Source organism: Thamnophis sirtalis, unplaced genomic scaffold (assembly GCF_051295495.1).
Source record: "Thamnophis sirtalis isolate CommonGarterSnake01/CBP01778 unplaced genomic scaffold, rThaSir2_p1.2 scaffold_10, whole genome shotgun sequence".
Taxonomy (NCBI): Eukaryota; Metazoa; Chordata; class Lepidosauria; order Squamata; family Natricidae; genus Thamnophis; species Thamnophis sirtalis.
Window position 1 is genome coordinate 73303415 of NW_028261390.1, and position 19659 is coordinate 73323073.

General features: G+C 52.8%; 1 protein-coding gene across 1 annotated transcript; it reads left to right on the plus strand.

Moving 5' to 3' along the window:
• The first annotated feature begins 1384 nt into the window (after positions 1–1384).
• On the plus strand, positions 1385–19078 carry ACOX3 (acyl-CoA oxidase 3, pristanoyl). Its single transcript, XM_014057494.2, has 18 exons — positions 1385–1553; positions 2795–2985; positions 4466–4699; positions 6392–6466; positions 6673–6762; positions 7573–7716; positions 9049–9137; positions 10520–10616; positions 10997–11179; positions 11593–11715; positions 12689–12809; positions 14076–14198; positions 14365–14475; positions 15378–15493; positions 15626–15800; positions 16396–16463; positions 17701–17787; positions 17893–19078. The coding sequence occupies exons 2-18, from the start codon at positions 2827–2829 to the stop codon at positions 18010–18012; spliced, it is 2115 nt and encodes a 704-aa protein (XP_013912969.2). The 5' UTR covers positions 1385–1553; positions 2795–2826; the 3' UTR covers positions 18013–19078.
• The last annotated feature ends 581 nt before the right edge of the window (positions 19079–19659 follow it).

A 19659-nucleotide genomic window follows, 5' to 3' on the forward strand; every position in this document is an offset into this window, starting at 1 on the left:
CGAATTGAATTTACTGAGCATATCACTCCGCAGGGTCAAACCATGGAGTTGGGGGGGGGGGGGCAGACCAGACTGAGAAATGGAGAATGGAACTCAGAGGGGTGGATGAGTTCTCTCTCTGGGCTGGTTTCCTTCCAGGTGTTTCATGACCATCCTTAGTGCTGGGTTAGATCAAACCCAAGGGCTACCTCCTGGCCCTTGGTGATGTTCCCCCATTTGGTCACTGCAAGGAAAGCAGCACTAAACTCAGGCAGCCCCCATGACCCCCCCCCCAGTCCTCCTCTCCTCTTTCCCCCCTCCCCTCCACAAACCCCACTCCCTCCAGGCAGTCCTCAACTTACGACCACAACTGAGCCCCATATTTATGCTGCTAAGTGAGAAATCCGTTACGTGAGCTTTGCCCCGTTTTACGACCTTGTTTGCCACATTTGTTAAGTGAATCCCCACAGCTGTTAAGCCCCGAAACACAGAATCTGGTTTCCCCACTGACTCTGCTTGTCAGAAGGTCCCAAAAGATGGTTACATGAACCCCCGAGGGGGGGGGCGTGAATCAGCTTTCGAGTGCACCCGAATACAAATCCCCATCACCCTGGGGGTGCTGCAACGACCGTCGTAAGTGTGAGGAGCCCCTTTTCTCAGCGCCGCTGTAATTTCGGTCACTGAATGAGGGGCTGCAACTGGAGGGCTGCCTGAGGCTGGGCCCTGAAGCTCCGGGCTCAGGGAGCAGCCAGGCCCCCCCTTCCCCCCCACTCCCCAGCACTGAGGAGGAGGAGGAGGGGGAAAGGAGGGCCGCCCCAACCCCTCCTCCTCTCTCCTCTGGCGGGGCTCCCAGAGGGCGAAGGCCGCCTCCGGGGGAGGCTCCCGGGGGACGGGCCTTCCTGCTCCTACCTGGCCCCCGAGGACATAAGAGCTCCCCGCGCTCCCTTCCGCCCGCGGATGGATGGAGGGAGGGAGGGAGGCCTCCCGCAGCGCAGCCATGCCGGGCGAGGGCAGGGAAGGTAAGGGGCCCACCTCGCACCACCAGCTCCGCCGAGAGGGCGCCTGCGGGGCCTGCGGGCGGCCGGCGGGGGAAGAGGCGTCGCAGCTGCAGCTCCAGCGGCCCCCGCAGTCCCAGCGCTTCCCCCGCCGCGCCTGCGCAGAAGGCCTCCCAGGCTCCCTCCGCCGGGCCCGCCGCGCCCCCGCCCGCCCTGGGGAGGCTGAGGGGGGCCTCCGCGCACGCGCCGCTCAGCCGCTTGTTGGCCACCTGCGGCCGCTCCAGCCACACGGCCGCCGCCGCCCAGAAGCCTCCGGGCAGGCGCCCCGCCGGGTCCCTCAGCGCCGCCGCTCCCGCCGCCTCCATTGGGCCGCCGCTGCTTCCGGGGCTCCTCCGGCCCGGCGCCTGCGCAGTGGCGCTTCCCGGGCGGAAGGGACGGCGGCCGCGTAAGGACCCTCCCGGCCGCTTCTCAAAGGAAGCCTCCGCGCAGTCGGTGGAGTCGGGAGGGCGCCCTCGAGGTCGTCTGGACGAGCCCCGGAGGCTGTTGGCGAAGGGCCCGGCTCCCGCCGCCTTTCTGCAGGTGCAGCAGGCGTGGGGTGGGGGGGGGCTCCGTCTCAGGGAAGGGAGGGGCACCCGGGGGGGGAGAGAAGAAGCGGGGGGGGAGTCCTTGGGCATGGGGGGGAGGGCAGATCAGGAGCGGGGGGGGCGCCGGAGCCCCCTCTAGCCCCGCAAGGGGGGATGGGGGAGACCCCGGGAGACTCCCTCCCGTCTCCCTCTTTCGCAGCTCTCCGCCTCTTCTTTCAGTGCATCGCTCAAATACGACTAATCCTCGACTTATGTCCGCAATCCGACCCAACGTTTATGTCGTTAAGTGAGATAAGGGTTCGTTGAGTCTTCCTGATTAGTGACGAAGGCTCCCTCCTCCTCCTGGCACTGGTGACGTCATTCCCCGCTTTGCCCTTGGGACCTGTCTTGCCAGTGTCGTTAAGCGACTCGCTGCTGCCTGTGTTCGGTTAGCAGCCCGGTCGTTAAGTGAACCTGGCAACTGACTTTTGCTTGTCAACAAAAAAAATCCCCAAAAGGGATCAGGTGGCCCCTTGGGCGGGTGTGGGGGGGAGGGGAGGACAGCAAAGGTCGTAAGTATGAATCGGTGGCCGAGCAGCTGAGTTTTGATCCCGCGGCCGTGGAAGGGGCTGCCGTGGGTCACGAGTCCTGTTTTTTTCAGTGCCCTTGTAACTTTGAACGGCCACTGTTGTAAGTCGAGGACTACCTGTAGCCCCTCCCCTCCAAGGAGCCCAATGGGCTTTGCATGGGGTCCGTTTTGGTCTAGTCCAGGGGTGTCCAAACTCGGGAACTTCAAGACATGTGGAACTCTGGGAGTTGAAGTCTTAAAAGTTCCCAAGTTTGGGCAGCCCTGTTCTAAGCCCTTATTGTCCTTCTAAAGCAATAAATTCAAGGGAATTGGTCTCAGCCTCACGGGTGCAAAATCACAGCGGAGAAGAAAAAGGAAGAACCAGCCGTACGTTCCCTCCTCCTCCTCCTCCTCCTCCTCCTGTGCGTGGAGGGAAGGTGGTTGCCTTTAAGAGCCTGGCAGCCCAAGGAGAGCAAAGGATGGCCAGAAGCCTTTCAGAAACTCCGCCTGCTGGAGGAGGAGGAGGAGGAGGAGGAGGAGGAGGAGGAGGAGGAGGAGGAGGAAGAGGAGGATATCGGTGTCCGAGCGGAGCAGCTGCTCCTGCACAAGGAGAGGCTTCAGGGAGAGGGTTCTCTGCGCGGCTTTGTCGTCCTCCTTGTGACGCGCCCCCCCCCCCTCCTTCATCTCAGTTCGATTCCCAGTTTCGGGCGTCCGTATCAGAATGGCTTCGAATGGGGAAGTGGCCCCGTCCGGCCCCTCGGGGCCCTTGCCGCTCCTGGACCCCCCCAAAGGGCCCCTGTGCGCCTACCGGAAGAAGGCGTCCTTCGACTGGAAGGAGATGGCCCTCTTCGTGGAGGACGAGGACCTGATCCGCTTCAAGGTGAGGCTCCGCAGAATTGGGAAGGAAGCCTGCCCCCCCCCCCCTTGGGAGGCCCACCGTCCACCCCAGAGTCGCCCCAGAGAGGATCGGGAAGGGTTGGCTCTTCCACCGCAGGCCCCCTTTGACACGGTTCCATTGGTCTTGGTCTTTGGGTTCCTGCCTGGGGTCATTTCTTACGCCCTATATTGTGTTCAATGTGGCTGCATCGGTTTTCTTCTTTCCCTTTGATATACAGGGAAGCTCCTGAAGCCTCCGAGGGGGGGAAGGGGGGAGGCTGTTTTTGCCCTCCCCAGGCTCCCACAAAGCCTCTGGATCCTGGGGAGGGTGAAAAATGTCTTTAAGAAAGGCTGAACTCAGCTGACAGGGCAACACCTGGCGTGCCCTGACAAGTGGTCCTGCTTGCCACGCGTGCCATGGTTCGCCATCCTAGGTATATAGGGACCCCTGCTTGGACTGGAAGACCTCCAAGGTCCCTTCCAGCTCTGTTCTGCTTGTAGTTATAATGGCCGGTTTTTTATCTAGAGTTTTAAAAAGGAAATTAAAAACTAATGTAAGAAAAAGGAAATCAGAAGGAAATCAAACAGAACGATAAAAGTGCAAGAAAGAAAAAGAAAGAGAGAGAGAGAGAAAAAAAGAGGAAAGAAAGAAAGAAAAGAGAAGGTATAAAGCCATTTTGATCAGCTAATAAAAAGTTCTGAATTTAGTCGAGGATTTATATACAAAAAAGCTTGCTTTTGGGGTGCTTTAGTTTTTATTTTTGGTATTTATTTTGCTGAAATAAATCCCCCCCATTATAGGAGGAGCATATCCAGAGTTCCTCATTGCAACGATTTCAGGCAAGCTTTCTGCTCCAGTTGTTGTAGCATTTCCAGGAACAGAATATTTGCGACCCATGGCTGAACGGTGGAGCTCTTAGTTGTTTGCTTGCCAACGTTTCATTACTCAGATAATATCATTGGCACAAGCAGTTATTATTATTATTTATTAAATTTATAGGCCGCCCAATCCTGAAGGACTCCAGGCACTGTGGTCTTTGCTGCCTCTTTTCTTGGGCTGGTTTACGAATTGTCTGCAAAGGAGCAACTGAGCTCAGGGGGCCCCAAGAAGGCTCCCTTTCCAGAAATGTGGGTGAAGAGAAGAGTGTATACACACACAAACACATACACACACACACACACACACTAAAAAAAACAGGAAATGCATGCAATATTTTGTTACCAGATGCAGGTTTTTAAGGACTCGGAAGTTGCTGTGAGGGGAGCATTTCCCGGCCTTTCCTTTTAGCAGGAGGGGCTCCGAAGGGTTTTGCAGTCCCAAAGAGACGACTGGCGAGCAGGAAGGAGGAGAAAAGCGCGTTCTGTGTCTTTGGGGGTCATTCTCCCTGAGGTCGTCTGCCAGAAACGGCTTCAGAAAGTGGCCCCTGTGGGCGGGCAGGACCTTGGGAACTGACGGAAGCCCCCTCCGCTTTTTCTTCCCCAAGCACACCGTCTTCTCGGCCCTGGAGAGCGACCCGCTCTTTGCCCGTGTCCCCGGGGAAGAGCTGCCGCTGGAGAAGTACCGGGAGCTGACCTTCCTGCGCTGTCGGAAGCTTTTTGAATACGCTTTCCTCACCTTGGAGGAGATTCTGGAGAAACCCTTGAAAGTGGTCGCCCTGATCAGCTGCCTGGGGATGTACGACTGGTCCCTGGGAACCAAATACTTGCTCAATTCCCAGGTAGGCAGGCAACTGTTCTCACTGTGTCGACACAGTGAAGCTGCACTTTTTCCCACTTCTTTTTTTTTTCTTTTTAATTATTTAATGTTGTTGAGAAACCTCTCAACTGGGTTCAACTGAGTGCTGACTTTGAGAGCAACTATTAACTGGGTTGCTTAAGCAGGGAGGGTTGCCAAAGCCTTCGCTCCTTCTCATTTAAAGATAAAAGGAGGACTTAAAATGCTAATTGGGAGCCATGCTCGGCTTTGAAAGCATTAGCAATGCCTTAAGCCCCATGCAGGTGGTCCTTGACTTACGACCAAAATTTCTATTATTGTTCATTGAGAAATCTGTTAAGTGACTTTTGTCCCATTTTATGACATTTCTGGCCACAGTTGTTAAGTAAATCACTGCAGTTGATAAGTTAAGTGAATCTGGCTTCCCCCGTTGGCTTTATCTGTCAGACGGTCGCAAAAGGGGATCACGTGACCCCAGGACGCTGCAACGGTCATATGTATGAATCAGTTGCCAAGCACCTGAATTTTGATGACGTGATCATGGAGATGCTGCAAAGTTTGTAATGGGGAAAAACGGTCATAAGTCTCTTTTTGCAGTGCCGTCACAACCTTGAATGGTCACTAAACAAACTGTCGGGAGTCAAGGACTGCCTGTAATTATTTTTTTGATGATGAGATGGATACATGCTGAGCTGAAAGAGGGAGGGGAGCAGTGGAGCGGAATGGGGCTGTTCGCCTCATGCCCTTCGCAGCCCCTTGTTCGCCCCCAGCCACTGACCTCTTCTGCCTTTTGTCCTGGGCGATGGGACCCGGCCTCTGCAGCCCCAGGACCTTCCTCCCGGCCCATTAGGCGAAATACTGCTCACCCCGGCCTTTAAACACAACCGGGTTGGGGTATGGAGGTTGCATTTCCCCCCCCCCTCCACTTGCTTGAAAACCCTTTGTGTTTCCCCCTCCCCCCCCCAAAAAAAAATGTGACAGGACAACCTTGTAAAGACAGAAACTTCGTTGGCTCAATTATTGTCTTCCCCGAGAGCTCTGCACCTCCAAACCCCATCCCAGTTGTGTTTAACTTTCCTGTGGCCCTTGTGTTGTCCTGTCACATTTCGGGGGGGTGGGGGGGATGCAAATGGTTTTGTAGCTTGGACCGAGGCGGCTGGGTGGAGAAACAAACCCCAGAGAGGAAACTCGAGACGGAACACTTCCTCCCTCCCTCCCTCTCTTTCTCCCTTCCCTTCCTCCGCTTGGCTGGCGGCCCACTCTCCCCTGAGCCCAGAAGGCCGGGCTGGGCAGTATTTCGCCTAATGGGCAGAAGGGACGTTCCGGGACTGCAGAGGCTGGGTCCCATCGCCCAGGGCAAAGAGCTGGGGTCTTTTCAGCAGAGGACAGATGGTGGAAGAGGTCAATGGCTGGGGGCAAACAAGGGGCGGTGAAGGGTACGAGGCGGGCAGTCCTAGACCCTCCCAGAATTCCCCAGACATCAAGCGGGGAGGGGGGGGAGAGCCCAGGGCGGGAGAGAGGAGCCAGGGGTGCCCAGCTTGTATCCCCCACCTGGTTGGGAAAAAGCTACCTTGCCTGCAAGAATAGTTCACGCATTTGCCCCTTGAGCAGCAAATAGTGCAAAAAGTTTATGTTTAAACTTTTTATGATTCTTAATTGTCTTGGGGGGGGGGTTGTTTTTTCCCCCTTGTCGTAGGTGTTCAAGGATACCATTGAGAGTTCCGGATCTGAAAGGCATAAAAAATTCGTTAAAGATGTTGAAAACATGGAGGTACTGCTTTACTCTTGTTTGAAACTTGAAGTTGCTGACATCGCTTTTACAGAAAGATTAATTAAGAATGGATCTGCTGGACGTTGGAAACCTCCTCTTGGTCCCCAGCGGCCGGCTCAGCTCAGAGCGTCCCAGTGGAGCCAGGGGGCAACGATGCTTCTGTGTGATTGTGTTCCCCGCTCTTAAGATCCCCTTTGTGTTCCCAGATATTTGGATGCTTCGCACTGACCGAAGTCAGCCATGGCAGCAACACCAAGAACATCCGGACGGTTGCTAGATACAAGCCAGACACGCAGGTCAGTCTGTCAGTGGCCAGCCACGGAGGCTTCTAGTCCTCAGCCTTCGGTTTTACTAAAATAATAATAACACTGGATGGTGAAACGGAGTTTAAGTGGACTCCTTGGCTTACAGGGCGTCAGTTTTTAAGTGTGAACAACGGACGTACTGTATTTTTCGGACTGTAAGATGCCCCCAGGAGCACTTTCCAGGCCTCCCAAACCCTCTGCACGTCCATGTTTGCAAAAGGGGGGGGGGAGTTCGGGAGGCCAAAGATGCTGTATTTTCCTGTACGCTGCTTGGAGAGTCCAAGCATGGGTTAAATTTAAAGCAGGCCTTTTTTTCCTTGCAGAATGGAATAATTTGGTTGGAAAGTCCAAGTTAAGGGTAAAATCTCTGTTGATAGTCTGGAACCACTGAAAACGGGTCCATTGGGCTAGAACTGAATTGGAAAATCGGAGGAGCCGGAGGAGGAGGAGGGGGAGGAGGGGGAGGGGGAGGAGGAGGAGGAGGAGGCGTGGCTAAAGATCTTTCAATTCAGTCCAGGGCAGTCAGGCAGAATTTAACCCTTGCTTGGACTCTCCTACCAGGGTACAGAAAAGGACCCTTCAGGTAAGCCAGTGGTCATTCAGAGGTCAAGGCACACCCAGATTTTCACCCTTTTGGGGGGGGGAGGTGTGTCTTATACTCCGAAGAATACGGTAAGTCACTCTTTTCAGTGACGTCATCGCAGTCACTAAGTGAACTTTTGTGGGCCAAGGACTACACGTAGAGCAGACGATCCGTTTCTCTCCCTGTTTGATGCCAGATGTCTCTTTCCGGCCATGCAGGAGTTTATTCTTCTTTCGCCTGACTTCGAAGCTGCCAAGTTTTGGGTTGGCAACATGGGGAAGAATGCCACGCACGCCGTGGTCTATGCCCAGCTCTACATGCCGGACGGCCAGTGCCAGGGGCTGCATTCCTTCGTGGTGCAGGTGAGGGGCGGTCCCTGTTTTCCGGGGTTTGGCAGGGGCAGGTCTGCCTTTCCTTCCTGCTGGGACCGGTGGCACCGTCAGCACCGCATAATGTCCCGTCTGGAGGCCTCCTTCCAGAGAGATTCTAGCTTTGGTGCCTTCAGTCAGTGTTTTCAGTCAGTTTTCTTGGCCAGATTTCGGAGGTGGGTTTGCTGCCTTCTCCCGAGGTCCGAAGTAATTGGACCAAGGTCAGCTTGTAAAGAAGTGCTTTAAAAATCTTTAAAAGTCTTTAAAAACAGCCTTTCAGGTGTTTTTCACAGCCATGTGATCCAGGGAAGGGGCTGTCTTCAAAGTAGCACTTTAAAGGTGGGTGGGTGGGTGGGTGGGGGACATGTCTCCACCTCTCCTAGCTTTTTCAAAGTCATCTGTAGTTGGCTAAGACCAATTCAAATGCAACCGAAGGAGAATTCACCCACTGCTTTGATTCTTCCCATGTATAAAGTACATGCACCAAATCGGTTGCTGAACAATTTTGGTAGATATTCATGTGTGTATATACACACCTGCACAAGCGTGGCAAAAAAGCAACTCAGTTTGTGAATTCTCCTCCAGGCTTAAAAGACCTTTATCCCTGGAATCCCAAATAAGCAGGCCCCACACTTCCCACCGAATTAGTAGTATCTTTATGTTGGTTAAGATTGTTCTTCATTTTAAATATAATATTATTTCATGGGGGTTTTTTTTGCACTACAAATGAAGATATGTGCAGTGTTCATAGGAATATGTTCAAACTATAGTCTGGCCCCCCACAGTCTGAAGGACCCTCCTTAATTCACCATTGGAGGCTGGGGGGGGGGGGAGTGTGTTGATTCTCGCCTGCTTCCAATGTCTCTCAATGCCCATCTTGGGGGGTTTAGCTGCAGTCTTAATTGGTGCAGTTCTCAGCCGGGTTTATTGTGTGGTCATCTGAAACATAACATCAGGAGATATTCTGAAGGAAATCCTGTTCGTTTTATTCCTTTTAATGGCCTATTTTAAGGAGCCTGAAGCTGCTGTTGTAACAAAGTTAGGCAAGAAAGCTTCTGCTCTTTTTCCCTTGGGGGGGGTGGCGCCTTAAGTAAATAGATTCCTTGGGTTGAGCAAGTACAGCGAGGACAAAGGCAAAATGGGCAACACCCACTCAGTCACATGGCCACCTAGCCACTCCCGCCCAGCCGGTACACACACACACACACACACACACCCCACCAGTGTGAGGGGCTGTGGGTCTGCCCCCTGTTCAAAAGGTTTGAGGACCCCAAACAAACTGAATCGATCTGTTGCTTTAAATTTCCCATTCTTCTGTGCTTCCAGATTCGAGATCCGAAAACGCTGCTTCCGATGCCAGGCGTGATGGTTGGCGACATAGGCATGAAGCTGGGGCAGAATGGCTTAGATAACGGGTAAGTGTCCTTTGCAGGAGATCGCTTCTTCCACCCAGGGTGATGGTTACCTCTAAGCCACCAGGTGAGAAGCTGGGCAGCCCGGGAATTCTAGTCCCATGTTGGGCACGAAGCCAGCTGGGTGATCTTGCGCCAGTCCCTCCTTTTCATGGCAAGCCACTTTCAAAACCTTGCCCCCCCAAAATTGGAAGGGTTTCTCCAAGTAGTCAAGACTGACCGGAAAGCACCCCAAAAACTAATCACTTCAGAGACGTCACCGTCCAAGGCTTTCTGGAGTTAACAGCATTACAAGATACTCCTAGGGATCTAAATAAATACAAGAATCCTTTTTTTTTTTAAAAACTTCCCTATCCCATTGTCAGATCTGCCACGACAGAGGCATTTAGGAAAGGAAGACCCTCGACTCCACGAAGTTGAAGCTTCTTTTGCCAAAGTTAAGCGGTTGCAGAGAAAGCAAAACCATATCTGAGTTTTTCTACGCAAAGCTTACGCCCTTTTTCCCTCCCCTCCCCTCCCGCTTTGACCAGCCCATCAGTGTCCAATGGGAAGCCTTTTTGATATTTTGGGAACGTCTTGGATACTTGGCACCTCTCGGTGTAGTTTTGTATTCTGTTCCCAAGCCATTCTGTCCTTGGCGCCTGGTTCATTCCAGGTTTGGTACCTCTGGTTCTTGCCAATGTGTCTTCCCTTCCGCCGGTTGTCTTCTCATTCCCAGGCCCAAACTTTACTATTCCAGATTCCTTCCCCCTGCCCCTCTGAGCTTTATGGCAGGATGCCAGTGAAGTGAAGAAGCTGTCATTAAAAGTCATTAGAAGTCATTAGGAGTCTTTAAAAACAGACTTTCAGCTGATTTTCAGGACAAGTGATCCATTAAAAGTCTTTAAAAGTCATTAGGAGTCTTTAAAAACAGGCTTTCAGCTGATTTTCACAGCCATGTGATCCAGAGCCGGTGGGTGAATGGGGAAGGGGCTGCTTTCAAAGTAGTGCTTTGAAAGTGAGTGGGTGGGCAGGTGGACCTGTCTCACGTCTTCTAGCTTTTTCCAAATCAGCCCAGTGAAGAAGCAGAAGGTGGCAGCCAAGGGTATTTCCCGGCCAGCCTTGTTTGGACTTGGAAGCTGCCCGGCCATCCCTGGGAGGGAGACCCTGCAGGGATTTTGGGGTGCTGAGCTCGGCTGCTGCTTAACCTCCACCCATCGGCAGGGAAACTGCACCCGGGGGAGGAGGGGGCGTTCTGTCCCAAGGAGCCAGAGGCTGCAAGGTGCACACTTGTTTTGTGAGGAGGGGGCTGTGCCGTTCTGGCTGAGGGCTGCCATGCCTGTGCTGAGCCCAGGAGCCCCCCCCCCCCGATCCCCCCACTCAACCGTGTCTCTTGGAACTGCCAGGTTTGCCATGTTCCACCACCTGAGGATCCCCAAAGAGAACCTGCTGAGCCGGACGGGCGACGTGAGTGCCGAGGGGAAATACACCAGCGCCTTCAAGGTAGGAGATCTGCTTCTCTCAGAGTAATTTCTTTTAAAATCCCACCTTGGTTGGTTTTCACAAAAAAATTCTAGGCGGAGAACATTCCTAATATCAGCTTCCTCCTCCTCCTCCTCCCGTTTTCCCCGCAGCAACAACCCTCTGGGGTGGGTTGGACTGACCAGGGGGGGGGTTGGGGGGGGGGCTAACATGGGTCTAGAATGTTCCATCTCCTGGTTTCAGCACACGACTAATTTGCCCGTATGGGAATCCGACTCCGTTCTCCCGGCTTCTCCCTCGCGTGCCGGTGCTCAGCAGAGTGGCCGTAGCCGGGAGGACTTGATCTCGCAGCGCTAAGTCCGGGGTCAGCTCTTCCTCACGAGGCGGTTGTGTTTCCCCAGGATCACAAGCAGCGTTTGGGGGCTTCTCTGGGCACTTTGTCCAGCGGGAGAGTTATGATCATCGCCATGTCTGTGGCCAACCTGAAACTGGGCGTGTCGATAGCCATTCGCTTCTCCGCCACCCGGCGCCAGTTCGGACCAAGCGATGGCGAAGAGATTCCTGTCCTGGAATACCAAATGCAGGTAAAGGCCGCCTGGGCAGGAGCAGGCGCCAGGGGAAGTCTAGTTCTCCCCCCAAAGGGAGGGGCCTCAGGGTGCAGGCGGCCTCTGCTTCCTATAATCATTGCCTGATGCTGGGTGTGACGGCCCAGGCCGCCTCCCGTGGAGTCCTTGTTGCCGTGTTAACTCCCGCAACAAACGGCTCTACGGTGGGCCCAATCCAGGGGAAGGAGGCTGCGAAATCCCCATCCCCTCCCCACTCCTGGGGCCGCCAGAGGCGGCATTGGCCGGTTCTCCAAGCTACTCAAGATGTCCGCTTGTCAGAACCGGCTGGGTTTCATCCCCGGGGAGGATTTCCTGAGCTGGGGCTTCCGGAAGAGCCCTTGAGGAGACGCCGGTCTCCCAGCTCACCCAACCCAAATGTCCTCGACTTGCAGCAGTGGCGTTTGCTCCCTTACCTGGCGGCCACCTACGCCCTGGACCACTTCTCGCGAGCGCTCTTCCTGAAGTTCATTGAGTTCCACATCGGGCAGATGATGAAGGACAAGACTCCCCAGCAGGTGGGGGAATCTTCCAAAACCAGATTCTGTGGCTCCCAAGCGATCCTTTGGCCCCTCGGTGGGACGGCTGCGCCACGAACCTGGTGGATCCCGTTTCTCTTCACGGCGCAAACTTCATTGCGTTGCGTTGAATGGGTGGAAATTGCTTTGGGCAAAACCTCAAGGCCATCGCAAGGACACGAAGAGCCATTGTCTGTCAGTGATAAAGTCTGTAATTTTGGGTGGAAATATTGAATGTATACAGGTGGTCCTCGACTTACGACCGATGATTTAGTGACCAGTCTGAGTTACAAGGCACTGAAAAAAAGGGTTTTTCACACTTGTGACCATTGTGGCCTCCCCATGGTCACGTGAGCAAAACTCTAGACCCTTGGCAACTGACTCATACTTATGATGGTCACAGTGTCCTGGGGTCACGTGATACCCTTTTGAGACCTTCTGACGAGCCAAGTCTGTGGGAAATCCAGACTCACTTAACGGCCGTGTTGTTAACAACTGCAGTGATTCACTTAACTCTGGCCAGAAAATGGGGGGAAGTCCACCTAACAAATGTCTCACTTAACAACAAACATTTGGGCTCAGTTGTGATAAGACGAGGACTGCCTGTACGTTTATAATGGAACTTCTCAGATTTACTGAGCGTGTGTGTGTGTGTGTGTGTGCGCGTGTTGCAACACTTTTTATTGATAATTAATTGTGACTCATCCATATCCAGCTGTTTTATTGTTTAGGAGGGGATTTGGGCCACGGGATTCTTGTTAAATCAGCATGTGGAAAGAATCCGGATGAATCCGTGCAATTTAGACAGACGGGGAACTGCCAGAATGTTTTCCGTTTTGTCCGTTTTGTCCCATTCTCTCTGCTTTCCCCCAAGGGGGTTGGGGTGGGGGGCTGCTGGAGAGACCCTCCTGCTGGTGCGCCTGAAGTGGTGAGGCGCTGGGCTGCTGACCGTTCTTCCTTCCTCTTCCCCAAGGCTGAGCTGGGCCGTGAGATCCACGCCTTGTCCACCTCGGGCAAGCCCCTCGCCTCCTGGCTCACCCAGCAAGCCATCCAAGAATGCCGGGAAGCCTGCGGGGGACACGGCTACCTGGCCAGTAAGTGAGGCGGCTCTCCCAGGCACCCTGCCAGCGGGGGGGAGGTGGGGGGGAGGGAGGGAGGGGGCTTCTCAAAAGGCAGTGGGCACCTGGTGACGCAGTAGTGCTCCTTTGGCGCAAGTGAAAGCAGGGGGGACCAAACTTGGGAACTTTAAGACTTGGGGGCTGCAACTCCCAGAATTCCCCCACCAGGCCAATGGCTGGGAGTTTCAGTCCACAAGTCTTAAAAGTTCCCAAGTTTGGTTACCCCTTGAGTTAAAGGTTTAATTCTGAGAGCCGAGGTGGCGCAGTGGTTAGGGGTGCAGTACTGCAGGCCACTTCAGCTGACTGTTATCTGCAGTTCGGCTGTTCAAATCTCACCGGCTCAGGGTTGACTCAGCCTTCCATCCTTCCGAGGTGGGTGAAATGAGGACCCGGATTGTTGGGGGCAATATGCTGACTCTCTGTAAACCGCTTAGAGAGGCCTGAAAGCCCTATGAAGCGGTATATAAGTCTACTGCTATTGCTATTGCTAAGATTAACAGGTAAAATACAGGTAGCCCTTCGGCCACCGTCGAGCCCAGAATTTCTGTTGTTGTTAAGTGAGACATTTGTTAAGTGAGTTTTGCCCAATGTTATGGTCTTTCTTGCCACCGTCGTTGGGTGAATCGTTGCAATTATTAAGTTAGTAACGCTGGTGGCTTCTTCCCCGTTGATGTAGCTTGTCAGAAGGTCTCCAAAGGGGACATCGCGACCGTCATAAGTATGTGACACTTGCCAAGCGTCTGAGTTTTTATCGCCTGACCACGGGGATTATTAAGTGCAAAACAACGGTCATAAGTCACTTTTTTTCAGTGACGTCGTAACTTTGAAGGGTCACTAAATGAACTGTTGTAAGTGGAGGACTACCGTTCCACCGTTTCCTCTCTGCGGCCGTTTGCAATAGCCCCCTCCCCTCCCTTGTCTTAACAAGCTCCTTGGATGCTTGATAATTGACAGACAGACAGAAGTGAGCGAAATAATTAAGGTTCGCTCCAGTTTTTCCAGGGAAAGGGGAATCGGGGGCTTCCCGGGACACCCACAACTCAGGGCCACAAAGTTTTGCAAGCCACCTGTGTCCCAGCAGCTGGAAGTCAAAGTTTAAAAATCACTTCACCTTGACAGAGGTTGGAGGTTTTTTTTTTGCAGTTTTCAATAAGGAGGTGGTTTTTTTGGGAGGTTTTAAATAGGCCACGGCTCCTTCGTAACGCTCGGGTCTTTTGTCTGCTCTGTACCCCCGACCTCCAGTGAATCGCCTGGGCGATATCCGTAACGACAACGACCCGAACTGCACTTACGAAGGAGACAACAATGTTTTGTTGCAGCAAACGAGCAACTACCTGCTGCGCTTGATGAGCGAGAGATCCCAAGGTGAGCGGGGGGGGGGGAGGACTGGGGGTCGGCCGTGCTGGGAGCTCAGCGAACGCAGAGAAAATAGCAGCCGACTTTCACCGGGTCTCAGAGTCACAGCGGCCGTAACTCTGGGTGCATTTTGGATGAGGGTTTGGATTTGGTGTCTCTGGCGTTTCATCTACAGGCCATCCTGTTTCTTCGCCCATGGGATCGGTGGATTTCTTAAGTGATTATGATGGTATTCTCTGCCAGAACTTCGTGGTTCCCGATTCCCAGGGCCTCATGGACTCTTCAGGTAACTGCCTTTGCCCTTCTGGGATGGGCTGCAGGGATCGTGGAAGGTTCTGGAGGAGAATTCTTGGGCTGGTGGACAGCTCATCATCAGCTGTGTGGCTCAAAGTGGCCCAGCGTGTCTCCTGAGCAAGGGCGCCAGTGGGAGGCGGCCCAGGGCTTGGGAGGAAGGGGGAGGCAGAGGGGAATCATCAGAAGGGCGGCTTGAAGACATTCACAGTTTGGTTCCTGAAATGAAGAGCCTGTCGGGGTCCCAAATGGCATCCAAAAGTAAATCAGAGTCCAAGGCAAAGTATTGCTCAAAGTTCCATGTTGGCACATCTGGGGAAACCCTGAATCTGAAAGCTTCCCGGTTTTCTCCACCCAGTTGGAAGTTCAAGATCTTTCGCCCCACATCCACAAGTCCATCCCATGGCCCAATCTCCCACTGCCACGCTGGCAGCTTCCACCCATCCAGTTCCGGTCAGGTGCAGAGGTGCAGAGACAAAGGATGACCTTGGCTTTCTAGAAAGAATGTTGTTATGGCTACATAGCATCTCACTCCCTACAATCCCCCCTCCCATTTTCCCACAATAGAAAAGGCATAGGGAGAATAATAGAAAGTGTGGCAGGCCAAAGATCCAAAAGGAAAGATGCCTGCAGGCCTGACAGAGCCAGGGTCTTGGTGCATGAACTTCCTGATGTTTGTGAAAATGAGTTCATCTCCCTGGGATCTGTTGGTCATGATGCCTGTTGAGCCTTTTCCTCTTTATGAGCTGCACGCAAGGAGAAAAACATTCGCTCTGCAGGTGGTCTTGGCTTCTAGCCATGCTCATAAGGCACCCAGAGTACGGCTGCTCGCTCTCCCCGCCATCCCTTTGAATCGCCCGAATGGACGTATAAAACCACTGCCGTTCCTTCCCCCAGTGTCCTTGAGCGCCTACAAGTGGCTGGTTTGTTACTTGCTCCGAGAAAGCATCCAGAAACTGAGGAGGCAGGAAGAAGGCGGCTGCACTGATTTTGAGGCAAAGAACAACAGCCAGGTAACTCCCGCTTGTAATTTCAGAGAGTTTCCTCCACTCGCCTTTTAATTCTACGGGGACCCTTTGTGGGAGAAGACAGATTTGTTACGTTTGTAGCTCTGCTTTTAAATTGTCCTCCCTTTTTCCCCACAGGTGTATTACTGTCGTTCTTTAGCTATAGCTTTTATTGAGCACACGGTTTTGCAAAACTACCACAAACACGTGCACAGTCCCGGCACACCCGTGAATCTTCAGCCGGTACTGAAGGATATTTGTTCCCTCTACGGACTCTGGTCTTTAAATAAGCACACGGCAATCCTCTACCAAGGTCAGGCTGGCTTTACGTCTCCTTGTGAGCTCTGTGAGCCATAAATGTTTGTTGGGAAACACTTTACAGTTCATCTTTTACCTGCTAACCCACTTGAGAAATTGAAGCGCCCAAATTGTACCAGAGTGAAATGCATTACACGCTTACAATTCCAGGCTCTCTGCTTTTGCGTTTTAGCTTTTTTAGTCATGCTGCTTCTTCTAGAGAGGGATGGTGTATTTCCCTTGAATAACTTGAACTTTAAATCTCCTGTTTCGTTACTTAACCTATTCTTAAGTTGCCCTAAGAAGGGCATCTTCAGCCCAGGAAGAACAGCTCCTTCCTGAATCCCCTCCTACCCTTTCCCTCCCTTCCTCCCTCCCTTCCTTCCTTCCTCCCTTCCTTGTGGCATGTGGGAACCTTTCCCAGTCGTGCCATTTCCATATCTTGTAGTCAGGAAGGTCTCGAATGCACAGCACCAGAGCGCTAATCCTCAGTACAGCACCTTCGGTTTATTTTGGGAATTATTTCTGCATATCTTGTACCCCAACAGGAACTTAAGAGTCTGAATGAACTGTTCCATTCTGAATGTTTTATTGCTCTAAATATGTTTCAGGTGGCTACTTTTCAGGTGAAAATGCCGGTAAATTGATACAGGATTCAATTCTGGAACTTTGTTCTAAGGTACGTTTCAGTAGATCTTGAAAGTTTGTCGATCCCATCAGATTTCAGTGGATATTTAAGTGCAAGGGGTTAGGCTCACCATCTACAGGAAAGGTCTTCAAACTTGGCAACTTTAAGACTTGTGGACTTCAACTCCCAGAATTCTCCAGCCAGCTGATCTACAGGAAAAGCTCTTCCCTTCCTGAATCCCCTCCCCACGTTTAGCCTCAGTGCATCTTCACTTTCCAGACCCTTTGTGACCTTCCCAGCAAGCCACAGCCAGTTCAGGTCCCCGTAGCAAGGGGGAAATTGGGATTGAGAGAAACAAGAGGGGTCACTTCCCATCTGCCTCCCCAGGGCTGCATTTTCCAATTTCAGCTTCCTTGGTCCCCCCCCCCTTCTAAAGGGAGCCTTTGGAGCCGTTTGCAATCCCTGTTTGGTGTTACTACCCTGGCGTTATCCATGAAAGTGTTCTCACCAAGCTCTCTGAAACGAAGCAAATATGGACACAGCTTAAAAACTGAGTCTAGATACCGCGTTTCCCCGAAAATATGGCATGTCCTGAAAATAAGGCCATAGCAGATTTTTGGGGTGGGCAAAAATAAGTCCTCCCCAGAAAATAAGCCCCCGGGACAACCCCCCCCCCTCCAGCCAGGCAGAGCGCCACTCACCGACCGAGCTGTATCCTGAAGACACCAAGCCATGAGAGCTGGGGGGGGACTGGCGCTCGCACGGCTTGGCACCTTCGGGATACCGCTAGGTGGGTGAGTGGCGCTCTGCCTGGCTGGAGAGGAGGGTTGCCGGCCAGCTGCTCTCTTGCGAGCGGCCTCCGGAAGAGCCTGGCATGGGGATAGGAGGACGCGGCAGAGCCTCAGGGGCCCGGCTGGAGAGGCGGTTTGCCGGGCAGCTGCTGTGTTGCACTGCTGGGACAGCGTAACACAGCTGTTCACCCCTGAGATTGTGCCCACGTCCCTCCGTCCCCACACCAGGCTCTTCGAGGGGCCACTCGCAAGAGAGCAGCCGCCCGGCAATCCCAAAACAATAAGCAATAACCCCCCCACCCCCCCGATTATTAGGCCAGGGCCATATTTTGGGGGTCAAAAGAAAATAAGAGCCTGTCTTATTTTCAGGGAAACACGGTAGGTCTTTGCCTGGTCAACTATGCTGGTCTTCTACAGTTGTTACTGGACTCAATGTGATGGCCGGTTCTCTCCTCTTCCTTTTCTCAACAACCCCCCCCCCCCTCTCTCTCCCCTAGCTGAAGAACGAAGCAGTGACTCTGGTGGATGTCATTGCCCCCCCTGACTTTGTCCTCAATTCCCCAATCGCCAAGGCCGATGGAGAGGTAAGCGGGCTCCGTCTTCTTGCTTTCTGAATTGATCCCGGTTTCCTTTTCCTTCCTTCAAAGCCGGCTCCTCTTTTGACCTCCCTTCTTCCTTTGTTTCTCCAGCTGTATAAGAACCTGTGGGCTGCCGTCCTTCAGAGCCCCAAGAGCCTGGAAAGAGCCTCCTGGTGGTCGGAATTTTGTAACAACAAACCTGTGGTGGGCAAGTTGAGGTCCAGAATGTAGAGAAGAAAAGCCCCCCGAGAGCTGCTAGTGAGCCTTCGGTCACAACAGGGAGAGGGAAAGGAGGATCATGTGAAAGGAAATGAAAGAAGGCACAGAGCTTAGGAGAAAGGGCCGAGCACCGCAGGGCCTCCCCTCGGCTGGCTTCTTGTCTCCTCTCAGAATGATGGAATATTCCTTCTCTGCCGGTTCAGCCTTCCTGAATATTTAACGTCCAGTTGCTTCTCGGACAATAATCAACCATTAAAATAGCTTTCTGTCCATAAGTTAATGACCATGCTGAAAACCAGCAGCTTTTTGTGTAGATGTCCCTTTAAGTATTTGCGTTTGGTCCATGTGATTAATATCATCTTATTCTTCAAGGTTTTAAGTTTGAATTAAGTTGCTGTTGTTTTGCATCCGACATCCGTCTCATCCCAGAAAGCAAAACACGCAGCGGCCCAGTCCTGCAGCAAACAGGGAAGGCCTGTCTGTCAGTTCCTCCGAGACGTCCTTCTGGGAGGCTTTTTTCTTTCCATTCCCCCGTGTTTTTATTTTTAAGGTTTTAGGATGACCAACGCTGGAGAGAAAGCTCTGAGTGCCTCTCTGGCCTTCCAGCTGCCGGGTGCCTGGAGGGCTCTGCTAGGGAAGGGCAGCCTGTCTCCAGAGAGAGAGGGAGAGAGAGAGGGAGGGGACCATGAGACTCTGGCAATGGACTTGGCACGTCCCCCACCCTCCCTCTTCCAGTGTCACTTCCCTTTTTTTAGCCAGTCTGCCTTTGAGGCCTGGTTCTGCCTAGCTGGGATCCAGACCTGGAAGTGGCCTCAATCCAGACTCTCCTTTGAATCAGGAAAGGGGGGGAGGGGGCATTTCTGTTCTTAAGCATGATCGGATCTCAGGGTTGGAATCCAATCCTGGAAAGGTGAAGCGGCTGAGGAAATCTCGGCTGGGATCTCGTATGGACCAGTGGCTGCATCCTTTCGATTCCGGCTCCCACTACCTACCGGGTAAATCTTGCAATCTGGGTCTGGTGGACGTAGTTTTCCGTAGCCGTGTATGTCTGTACAGTAATAAAAATATATTAACGATGTTTGTTCAGTTTGTCCATTCAATTCACCTCGGCTGAATTTGAAAATAGACCAAAATAAAATAGTCTGACGCCACATAAACACCCACAGTGAGGCCTAAAAGGAAAAGGCATCGGCAACGAGAAGGTGAAAATATTCGTGGTGAGGTGGAGTTCTAGGAGAGCCCCCAACCACTCTCCAACGACTGGTCACTCTGTGCTGTGTGTTGATTTGAGGGAGAAAGAGGCCACCTTGCATGCAAAGAACTGGACGTCCAGTGTTTCATTGACCTCCAGGTCCTTCTCACTTTTGCTTTGAGGAAATTCCCGTCGGATTCATTCCGCGATAAGAACATCCACGTTCTGCTACAACAGAGGGAATCTGTTGCAACTGGCTCAGTTACAGGGAAGAGCGTCTAAGGATAATCCTGAAACAGACAGTGACAGTTGCTATAGAGGGAATGCGCTGGAAGGCACCCAACCTCCTCGTTCCGCTGCCTTGTCAAGTTCTCTTGAATGGCTCAGACATGTTTGAATTCTTCTTTCACTCCCACCATGAAGATTAGGCCGAGGCCCAACTCTTGGTCCTTCAGAGCATCTCGTGA